We start from the raw sequence: 11,947 nt of genomic DNA on the forward strand, positions 1-11,947 counted from the left end.
TGAAGGGCCAGAGAAAAAGACAAATCATTCCAAACAGCGAGCAACTAAGTTACGATGGAACTAGTAACTACTATTGCTCCACCTAAGATCTAGACAAAGCTCCTGAACAGCTGAAAGAACTCAAGTTCTGTTGTGGAACTCGCGTAACACCGCATGGTTATGAATGCGATAAACATTAAAAAGCATTCTCGACGAATATAATCGGCCATTGCGAGTGATTAAATCGCACTTACTTTATCTTGATCATAATATATTTATCGGGAATAAGGCCCTCTCTACCAGCCAAGGCACCTCGCCACCAGTCATTACTGACTTGCGTGTATAGAGTCAAGGTATCCCCCTTTTTGAAGCTTAACTCTCTTTCGGACCTTGCATTGAAATCGAATTGCGCTGTGGCTTCAAGGTTTTCCGATTCTGGGAATACACAAAAGGAACGTAGATCGGGCACTGTCGGATTCCGAAGGTGCAGCACAAACTGATTTCTCACTCACCATCCTCGGACGGGTACACCTCCGAATCCATGTCTTCCTGGACCTGATCCGTCGGTGAGTCGCCTACATCTCTGTAAAACGACAGAAAAAAGAAAATTATTCTAGCTGCTGACCTTTCTAGCCAGAAAACAATCGGACAAATTGTCTGCCTACACTAAGCTACACTTACGCGTCGTCCGGTTCTCTACTGATGTACTTTTCGTACTGAGTACCTCCAATGTCCTCCGGAAATATCTCTTCGCAGAATGTGATAATGTTTTTGATAAGTTCGTTCACTTGGTTCTGATACTGTACTTGGTCCTTGTCCTCCGGCACGGGCACTAACGTAGGTCCAAAACAGATCGCCAGATTGTAAGGATCCATCATATTCTCATCCGAGAATTCGGAAAGGCTGTTTGCGTGAAATATTATTTCATTAAATTTTCTTTATGGAAAAAATATTACTGGAAGCACCGCCGAACATCATAAAAAAGAAATAATTAGAGGTACAAGCTGCAGCTTGTTTCGATAAAAGAAGATACTTACTGATTTAGAAAGGCGAATAGATATCGCATTACAATGACAACCGGTCTTGGAAGACTCGAAATCAATTCCTTCATTTTGTTGACGAATTCTTGTTTCGATTCTAGCTGCGCCAATTCCATGAGGTGCTCGAAGTAAATGATAGGGAACAGTGGCTCCCTAAGCTCTCGTAGATAGAGCTTCAACACGCCGGCCACGCTGTTTATGTCCGACGCGTCGGTTACATCCGCCAGCGGGTCCTCTCCTCTCTCGAACCATTCGCGGAAATTGTTAATTTCCACTTGAGACCCGGAGACCCGGAAGATACCTTGATGATGAAGGCCGTACAGATTGATTACTCTGATGCAACTCTTCATGATCAATGGTATCTCCTGATTCGTGCTCTCCAAGTACTCTTCCAACGAACCGCCGAACAACTTTGGCTGTCCGTTCATTTGCAACCGGCCGATACGCTTTCGGCGGGCTTGCTTCTGCTTCGTGGTCGACAGCGACGGATTCGGACTTGCCGTTGAGCCGTCTAACAAACTCTGTCTAATGTATTCTTGTTTCGCATCTAGTCTAGCTATTCTGGAGGTGCCAAGCAGGTATTCCCTGAATTTCTAGAAAATTACAACGAAACACATGCGTTTTGTTTTTTTCTATACAAGATTAAAAATTGTTAACTATATTGTTAATTATATTTTTAATAAAATTTAGGTTGAAATTTATTTTGTATTTAATTTCATGTATCTATGTTTCAATTCAGTAGATTGTTGTCTCAAGTTCTTTATGTTCTTAGAACTTTTAATAAAATACTGAAATACGCAAATATCTTTTGTAGTGTACTAATAATTATTTAAGTTGACACGTTTCTCATGGAAAAAGTAGCTAACTCACCGTGAGGTAGAATTCTTCAGTTTCTTGCCTGTCGGCTCTAAGCTTTATTTGCAAGGTTTCTGGAGGCCTCGACGTAGGTACTGCGTTCTCTCCGAAATACCTTGAGCAGTCGTAGTCTTTCGCTGTTAACATTTCCAAGAGACTAGCTTCTGCTGTTTCTAAAGTTTTCCAAACTTCCTCGGACTCCGTTCGCAAAGACGTTACCCTCTGCTGCAACTGTGTCAATCGTTGCTCCATCTCAGCGTGCAACAATTTTTGCAATTCAGGCTCTGGCGTCTGCGAAGCGTCGAACACCGTTAATGCCCCATATTATTGAAGGATACTAACTTTTTCTCGTTTACGTATTAACGTCCAAAATTGTTCGGCTTAATCCTGAGTTGTATATTTATAATACCTGTATACCAACTCCGCTCGTGTCATTAAATTATTTCAAGCATCTCAACAATTACCGTGTAAGATATAATAATACATTTAACGTTGTCAATTTAATAAAACATTCAATTTGTTATACTAATTACTTTTCCGTGATATATACGTACAGCTGAGCAAAAGTAAGAGACTAGAATTCATAATTAATGAAAGAAGATAATATTATCTTGTGATATAATAAAACTTGCGAAATCAATAGTTACCAAAATTATTTCTGTTTCACTTTGGTAAATAATTTGCGTTACACTTTAACAATATTTCCTTCCACAGGTAACAGAAATACTTGGTCTCATACTTCTGTCAGTTAGTACATATAAACACTCATTGTAAATAAAAGGTTAAAAGCCCTATTCAGATCTTTTGTTCAAAAAGGAAAATATCTGTTTCAGCTTCTTCTAATAGATCACGATAAGCCCGGGTGTATTTGGATCTTATTACGTATGAACTTGGGACTTCGTGGGTTTCAGAGAGTTTACTTCATCTCCTCGTTGCCCTTGGAACTCGAACTTCTTCGGGATCATGAAAGCTGAATGATGAGATTCCAGGAATCTCTGTTTGTCCGCTCTGGAGTCTAGAGCACCAACGCAGGCAGCCAGCTGTTCGGCGCCGGACTGCAACGAGCGTTGTCTGCCCTCTTCCGCGCTACAGTGCATCAGCAATGCACGAGCGATACAATTGTGAAAACCGAAATCCATGCACTGAAACATTTAGATCAAGTGATCATCTTATTCGTGTCTCGTTAACCTGTTGCCAGCTGAACCGCTCGACGGTAGTTGGTGACCCAGTCATTAGCGGGTAGTAGGTCACCCGCACGCCATCGAGAAGCCAGTTCAATGCACTTTTAAGGCTCGCAAACTGGTATAGTAAGTGCGATTTCTCCGATAAACCAAACGTGTCAGTGGTTTGTGAAATATAATTTACCCTCAACAGAAACGGTACAGCGTGATCGTAAGTATGATCTGTAATTACTGAATTTTATTCATGCATGAACGGTCAATGACGCGAATTTACGTCAGCTATCTTCTCATTTTTGGATTGGCATTTTCCTTCTGATTTTTAATAAAAGCTAGCTTATTTTTAATAAAACCTTCTAGCTTTAAGATTTCTTTGTTTCCATTGACTTTCAGATAGAGAAAAGTGAAAATGTTACCGGCCGCGAATGTATTAATGACACGAATCATGAAACTATTTACACACACCATTCTGTGTTGATGCTTCAATAAATATCATACTGGTGGTTTATTTTCTTTTCAATTTACTTTACTTTGAATGAACGAATTTCTGTTGTTGGTGAACATTGAAATATTTGACTATCAGTTATTTAAATCCTAAGAAATATTAGAAAATAAAATAATTAGTTAAATAATTTTAAGGCTTCAACTTTACTTTTTGGGAAAGGAAAAAATGTGTTGAATGGTGAATTTAAAAATGCAAAATTAAATTAAACGAAAAACTACAACCATGTTAGTATCAATTCATAAGCATACATACAAATAATGCAAGAACCTGTTTAAATACCATAACATTCTGTTTAAAAATTTTCTTTCAAATAATTATAAAAGTTTGCTACTCTTACACCAAAGTGATCAAGATAAATAGAATTCAATGAAAATAAAGAAAAATTTTCGCTCTAAAAAGGATGGAAATTCACATTCCTATGGCTTTGAGCAAGGCCCAAGACCTTCCGCAGCCTCGCTTTCGTCACTTCTTTTGTCCCAGTGGCCGAAACACGGGCGCTTCAGCGCTGGATCGATTCCACGGCCAATGCTATATCTCTTCCATCAAGGGCACACATCTTAGCGCAACTTACGTCGATGAGATCCGACAGATCGTCCACGAAGTACTTGTGTATCGTCGTATTTGAGGCCTCTAGACACAAAATGTAGTCGTTTCTCGCTTTCAACGCTTTCAGCTTCGCCTCTTGGTACTTGTTCTTTCTCTGAAACGAATCGCAACGAATGCAGGTCAGCCCTGATCAATTCTAATCGACGGTTCATCCTCGTTACGAACGTTTGTGCCGGGCAATGAGAATATTCTCGCGGGAACCAACCGAGTTTTAATCCTGACGCGTGGGATCGTATGACTCGACGAGCTTGTTCAATGTGAACACGACACGAGAACCTCCGTCACGCTGCGGAAACCATGAAACACGTTTTTGTCGGACTATTTTATCATTTTTTCTATGCCTTTTGTCTTTTTCGAAGCTCGAAACGATTGTCTGTTCCGAAAATCTAATGCAATGTGTTTTACAATATTGATAAAATAGAAAATTGAATTTATGATAATGCATCAAATAGGGATTGGGGAAACAAATACCATGTGATCGTGAAAGTACTGCTGTTTCTCGTGACGTTGGATGCTATCGATGAATCAGTTGAGCGTACGTAAAGTGGACTACTATGTATAAAAGTTTTCACGTAATTGTGAAGTTATTGTTCACTTTCTCTGTGTAACCGAAGAAAAATGTTAATTCGAATAGCAGACTGCGATAGAAAATATATCTGTGTTTAAGAAACTTTCTCATTCTTCGCCAGCATTCTTCAGATTTTTCGTTAATTAATTATCGCTTGATTTAGTTCATGTAAAATTATTTAACGGAGGAAATGTTTATACACCAGATCGTAAACATGTAATATTAATGTTAGGATAGTTTCGTTCATTAAAGAAAAAAAGATTTTTATAAAAATGAAATATTAAAGAAAAAAATGTAATTCACAATAATGACGGGTAGTTGATGAATTAAAAGAATTAGAAGTGATAATATGGTATGAAGGTAGTTCTAATTAACATTTTTGTACAATAAAAACATGGAACTACTGATATGGAAAGCCTAGTATGCTACGAGTTCAACGGTCGATTAAACGAATCAGCAGAAACACGTACAATGTTTCATCCCGAAAACAAACACATTAGATACGTGAAACGCGCTGACAGGACTCGCGTTGTCCGATTCAGCGGACGTGTAAACGTGCTCGTAACACTGGCAGCGCCTAATTCGTTAGGCTTGTTTACACGACCAGCAGCATTGAAAAGGTCAAATCACTCTTTCGTGTGGACTCGACAAATGAGTAGGAAACAGTGCGCTTCTGGATTCTATTTTCGTGAACTGCGCGACCTTTGATGCTGATGATTTCAATTCCGACCGGAAGTGTATAGTGTATGCCGTGGGTCTAGGAAGGTTCTAAAATTAACGTAACGGCGCGTGATGTTTCGAAGTCGTATGAATGAAATCATACGCTTTATTCGATGCAAAGATGAGGAAGGAGATATGACGAAGATCAAGAGGAGAAGTAGAGAGAGAAAATGGAAGAAGAGCAAAAGAAGAACAAGAAGGAGGAGAGAAGATACAAAATGTTCAATGAAGAAACTCTGCGAAAAAAGCTGAAGCGGAGGAAGAAGAGCAGAAGAAAAATAAATCAAAAGAAGGGAGATGGCAACATAGGTGAAAACAATGACTTAACTAACTGTGTTCGATCAGAATGGAACGAAATATAATCTGATCTCAAATTACTGGCAATAATTAAAATGCAATAATCGATTCCATTAAAAACTAATTTTCCTATGGATAAGGATAACAATAACCAAGATGAAGAAAAGCGACGGAATGGAAGATAACCGTTGGAAGAAGTATAATAAAGAGGAAGAAAGCAACACAGATGAAGAATAAAAATAGAACATAAGAAAAATAAGAATAGGTAAGAGAGGAGGAAGTACATACAAAGTCAAGAACGCAAGTAGTTTTCAACGAGGGAACTCCACAGAGAAAATTGAAGTGGACAAAGAAAAATGAACGAATTAAAAAAAATCAAGAGGAACAGAGACAAGAATGCAAGCCCCCAGTATTCAGCAAAGGCACTTCCCAAGTAAAATTGAAGTGAAAGAGAAAACTAGAAAAAGGATAAGGAAAAGAGGAGAGGAAGTCTAGACAAACACAAGGACACAAGGACGCAAGTGACCAGTGTTCAACCAGGGAACACTACAAGGAAGATTGAAGTAGATAAAGAAAAATGAGAGAATCGAGAAAAGCAAGAGGAGCAGAGGCAAGGATGCAAGCAATCAGTGTTCAACAAGGGGACTCCCCAAGGAAAATCGAAGTGAAGGATAAAGACCAGGAAAAGGATAAGAAAAGAAGAAAGAGGGAACCTAGACGAAGGCAAGGACGCAAGTGACCAGTGTTCAACGAGGGAACTCCACGACGAAAATCGATAGACTGCGCGAGCGTTGAGTACAAGCTCGAGGTTTGAGATTCGCGAAGGTAGGGAGGCGAGTAGGCAGGGTCAGGCGGCGGCGACAGCGGTGGCGGTGGCGGTGGTAGCTCAAAAGTCGAATCGTAACCCAGGCTTGGCCTTGATTTCTATTGTGTACCTTGTTCACTTCCTTCTCGATGAGCTTGTATTTTTTGCTACGCGCGAGCTTTTCGGGCGGAGCGTTCGCCACCTCTAGCTTGGTGCGCTGTTGCTCCGCAACCCGGAGCTTCGTTTCCGCTTGCCTCGACTCCGCTTGGTAAGCCTGGTACGTCTTCATCGTGGTGTGGAGCTCGTGCAGCACTCGGAGTATTTCCTCGTGGGTCTCATAACCTATTTCACGGCACTGAAAAACGATCGGAAAATCCGTTTATTTTTCTGTGCGGTATACTTTGCGATGAGATGATCGCAGGTTATAGAATATTGCTTACAAGTTTCGAGAATGTATTTTTAGGTAATTGTAGACTGCTCGTGTTTAGGATAAATACACTTGTTTTGTGCGTTGGCTTAAGTCACGGGTAGAAATATAAATAGTTGTTATCGGTGTGACAAAATGGTAACGTAGTTTCGAAATTTCTCTTTTATCGATTCGAAATTGTTGGAAAGTTTAATTCGATTATATTTAATATCCTGTGGTTTTACTTTATGGATATTTCGTAAAATTAACTGCTATCAGTTTTCCTACGCAATTGAAATATTACTGGCAATACAAATGAAGTTACAAGATATTAAAATACAATGTAATATTTTTCTTTATACGTTGAATATTTGTTTAAATAATGTGCTATTATTTTTACCTATTAACAAATTACTTCAAGACTTTATTATTTATTATTATTACGTTTATTTATGATTATTTCTTATGATGACTAGATTTATTTCAGGAACAATACACAGTATCAATTGTAGGGAAAATTCTAATTTTTGCTACCACGAAATTGCATTTTTTGGTTCGCGATGATATGGTTATAAACAGCACTGGGGACAAATTTGCAATTGTTTTATTTGCTGACGGCGGGCTTTGGTTTTTTTTTAGAAGGAAATAAAGAGCGTCGATTATGAGCCAGTCAGATGGAACGAAAGCCCTATGATATGGTGGGGATGACGATACCATCGTGAGGGGGTCGACAAAGTGCAATTACAAGGGGGAATACTGTATTGGGTTGAGTGATCAATTCGTTCACTTTATTACGTGTTGTGCTGCACTAAGAACTTTTACCAGACAGTCAATTGCCACAAATTTTATTTCGAATTAAAATACTTAGAAGCAATGATAGGAATTAAATGATCATCGTTACTGTTAAAAGGACATATTTAATATTAGATCGCACTCATTTTATAATAGAACAAGAGTTATTGCGATTTAAAACACATAAAATATTTCTAACCCTTTAGAACTTAAATAAAATTAACGAATGCAAATGTTAATAAAACTTATAGTTTTAAGTTACAATCAAATATTCTTGTCCTAACATTAATTGTTAATCTTTCAAGCAAGTGCAGACATAGGGTACCTATGGAATTCTCCCTTTAATAATAAATTATTAACAATAAAACAGTTCCAATAAGTGCAAAAGTATATTTGTCGTGTATGACAAAGAGTTAATGGGATTTATTTAGCAGTAATTTAAATCAAAAGCAACAGAGATTGCACGTTGCTCACAAAATTCTTTAACACTAGAATTACAAGTGTAACTACTAATATTTAAAATAAGTAATTAAAAGATAGGAGGATTAAATACCAATCGTTTTTACTAGCACGATAGTTCTAATGCCAATTAACCAGTTAACTGCGGTTGACGAGTATACGCGCATCTTAAAGCTTGAAATGATACTAATTCTTTCAGCGATGAATTATTTATTTTTTCAGATAAGCATATAGGTCTTCTTTGTCTTGCTCTGGTTTTTCATTAAAGTATACCCCACATTCATTCGTCCTGCGTTTGAGAAGTACACACTTTATTTTTTTATTTTATTGAGAGATTTTTCAAACTAAATTTTATAGTTAACAGATTAAAGAAAAACGAGGCTTTCACGGAGATGAAAGGAGCAACTAATCCACGAGGCACACAAACTAACGGGATAAATCGTCGTAAAATCATATACGAAATGAGCAAGCAGCAATTAGACTGTGGATTTTATGCGTTCACATGCAGCGTGCATGCAGATTTTGTGATTCTCCCTTGAACTTTCGCGAGAGTTTCGCTGCGGTAGTTAACTTCGACAACGAGTACTCGATCGCAGTTACGAGTCGGGGAGCAAAACAAACGCTATGGAAACCTAGGCAGCCATAGGCGCGACGTTGACAATTGAAAGGGGAATTGCAGTCGAAGTGAATGTTCTGAAATGTACAGTGCGGTATACGGTTACAAAATTCAGGGACACGGATACCTGTAGCGGTAAGCAGAGACCAGGACTCCCAAAGAAATCTACAGGTGCTGAAGATTGACGTATCGAATAACCGAGTAAACGAAGAAGGTGCGGCGGAAACTGTAGCAGTTTCCTTTAACCCTTTGTGAACAAAAGTTTTTTTTTCGAAAAGCTTCCCCGTAAAAAGCGAAATTATTACAGACCGAACTTTTGAAAACTGAGGAAAGAAGAATTATGTATTGACTTTCTGTTGCTTAACACTGGAACTACCGTAACCATCAAAATAACGAGTTTTAGTTTTCTTTCTTTGCAGTTATTGATATTTTGAAAGTATTGAATATTCAGAATTACAATGAAAATAAATGGTTTCACTTAAATACTATAACACATATCAAAAGAAAACGGAAAAAATGTATTGTTACAATCTTTATAAGGATTACATATCAATAAATGCTCGGTAGCTCTAGTGTTAAGCAATTAAATGATACGTTTGCTGGTACAATATGCTGATAAATATTTATTTCCCTCTTAATGAGGGACTGTTTTCTAGTTATTAATATTCGACTTTTAGATTTCCTTCTCTGTCTAAGGAATTATTTACGGGAAAGTAGTTGTAATGAATGTAGCTGCGAAATAAATAACAAGGCAAGGAGAGTTCATTCTATAAAGTCTGGCCTTTGTGACGACGTAGAAAACAATCGAGGAAATTTGCATACTTTAAAGTTTAATCTGCTGGCAATCTCTGAGATTATTATGTGTACTTTCCTTTTTATTAACGTGTTTCAGTCGACTCAAACCGGTATCTTCTATTTACGAGAATCGATGTTTGATTTCACGGTTGAGTAAAAGAGTTAGTGCTCGTACAGCAAGAACAATAGTATTTCTTAGGACTTCAACTAACGAGTCTATTAAAAAGTCTATTAATAAATTTCTCAATATCTTCTCAAAGGACTCTTCACTCACGATTGCTATATTTATTGCTACTGAAAGATCGATTAAAAGTTTTTAGCTCTTAACGTCGGATTTAAAAAAAAAACTAATAAATAACCAACTATAAAGCTAAATAAAATATTAACATTTTCATACAAATATTTATTTTCATTAATCTAATAATAATCTTAATTCGTTTCTTATGCGAATGCTATTGATTAATGTTACACATTCTGAAAGACGTTCGCATTGTAAAGATGATAAGGTGCTGTTAATCAGATCATACTAAGCTGTTAAACACACATAACAGTGGTGTACTTAGTTGGTTTTATCGTGGGTATTTGCACTGGGACAATAACTCCTACTGGGAGCATCCCAGGGTAAAATTGATCTGTACTCACACGCTTGTATATCCGCTGGACGTCTTCCATCACCTGGTTTAAACGGCCAACGAGATGCGTGCTGTACACTTCCGAAAGAGCCGCGTGGTCTTGGCTCAATGACTTCGTCTCCTTGATAAGTTGTTGCCAGCAAGCGTAGCTGGAGAATAACGGCCAGTGTTCTCGCCTAAAAATTGCTCGAGTTTACTAGTAGATCGAAACAACGCTAAATTCGCGCCATTCCATGCGATATCAGAGAGAAACACTTGAAAATTATAATATCAAGAAATACTTGAAAATATTTGAAAATCTATAATATCTAAAAATACTTGAAATATTTATAATATAAAAAACTACTTGAAAATATTTTTAACTCTACGTATATATTAAATTATGAAAATATCAGTATCGACCCTACAGGCTGAAGGGATACACTGAAAGAAACAAAGAAATGACAGAATGTTACACAAACTCGACTATTTTAAATAACGTTTTAATTTTGTTATAATTTCAAAGAAGTTCAGAAGAAAACTGTACAATGAAATGTGATATTAAAGTTAGAACTAAATAAAACATGTAACAATACTATGCAATTTCAAGAATTGATAGAAAATTGAAAATAATTAGCTTTGTAGCAATTAAGAAGATATAACCGTTTAAAATTAAAAGACCGTTTATATCATGTATTTTCATTGATATCATTTTAAAAGTTTTAAACAAGTTCAATCTAAAAAGTCGAGAAATTTAAGAAGTTTTAACATTCTGAACAAAACGATTCATGTAACTCGTCAGCTCAAAGCTTTGAACATACTTTTCTCAGAACCACTTTTATTTTTACGATAGGCATGAAAATTTTAACTACGTCTGACTGATTTACTTTAACTTCTGCAAGCCTTTCTTAAAATTCTTTAAAAAAATTCTTTCAGAAAGATATACTTTTTTACGGTACACATTTCATTTAAAACACTATACCTTTTTACTTTTTCAAAATATTGGAAAATGTATAGTATAAGATAATTATTAACATACTTTGTAAAAATTAATCTGACATTAAAAATCTTTACAAATACACATGCAGTTTTTGAAACAAAAATTTAATCAGACATAAACTTTTCACTTAAATACTTCATAATGTGATTATGAATTATGGATATATATATAAATACATGTTTATTAAATCAAATTTCCTTACGTTGTAAACAAATTCAAAAGATTTTTTTCTATTTCCTGAAACCTCAAACGATCATAAGTGACAATAGCAATACTCAAAATCTTCAAATTATTATATCATTACTTCGTCTTTTAATGAAAGAGTTTAATATATTACATTTCTGTTCTTTTCTAATTTATATATTTCATTAAATGTATAATATTACTGTACAAATGTACGAAATGTCAGAATATTTTTAAGCATCAGTGTGCACCGAAGCTTTTTTCTTTCCAGCAGCCTGTAGAGTTTCCAACCACGGTTTCGAAAAAAACTGAATATATACTTCTGCTTTTGCTCTTTATGCCTCAGCTGTATACTTCTGGCCATCTTGTCGAGAGACTTGCTGTAATCGAGCTCGAGCTCGGCTCTCTTTCGAAAAAAATCTTGAAGCTCCGCGACGAGGGCGACTTGTGCCTCCATCCTGACGTCGAGACATCTCAGCTGTTCGTTCAGCTGCAGCCGTATGTCTGAAAAGAAGAAAAGAAAACAATGACA

The 11,947-nt window shown here is 36.7% G+C and overlaps 1 protein-coding gene across 14 annotated transcripts in view; it reads right to left on the reverse strand.

Annotated features, from left to right (window-relative positions):
- The window catches only part of LOC116425493 (SLIT-ROBO Rho GTPase-activating protein 1), a 51,785-nt gene that overhangs the window by 10,092 nt on the left and 29,746 nt on the right, over positions 1-11,947 (reverse strand). For all 14 annotated transcript variants that reach the window (XM_031973293.2, XM_031973307.2, XM_031973295.2 and 11 more), the window contains 10 exons: positions 11,736-11,919; positions 10,264-10,429; positions 6,684-6,908; positions 4,129-4,257; positions 2,795-3,016; positions 1,890-2,165; positions 1,017-1,612; positions 661-882; positions 492-562; positions 234-414 (listed from right to left, as the gene is read on the reverse strand). In XM_031973293.2, coding sequence (XP_031829153.1) covers positions 234-414; positions 492-562; positions 661-882; positions 1,017-1,612; positions 1,890-2,165; positions 2,795-3,016; positions 4,129-4,257; positions 6,684-6,908; positions 10,264-10,429; positions 11,736-11,919 — 2,272 coding nt within the window. The remainder of the gene's footprint in view (positions 1-233; positions 415-491; positions 563-660; positions 883-1,016; positions 1,613-1,889; positions 2,166-2,794; positions 3,017-4,128; positions 4,258-6,683; positions 6,909-10,263; positions 10,430-11,735; positions 11,920-11,947) is intronic.

Source organism: Nomia melanderi, chromosome 4 (genome assembly GCF_051020985.1).
Source record: "Nomia melanderi isolate GNS246 chromosome 4, iyNomMela1, whole genome shotgun sequence".
NCBI classification, from domain to species: Eukaryota; Metazoa; Arthropoda; class Insecta; order Hymenoptera; family Halictidae; genus Nomia; species Nomia melanderi.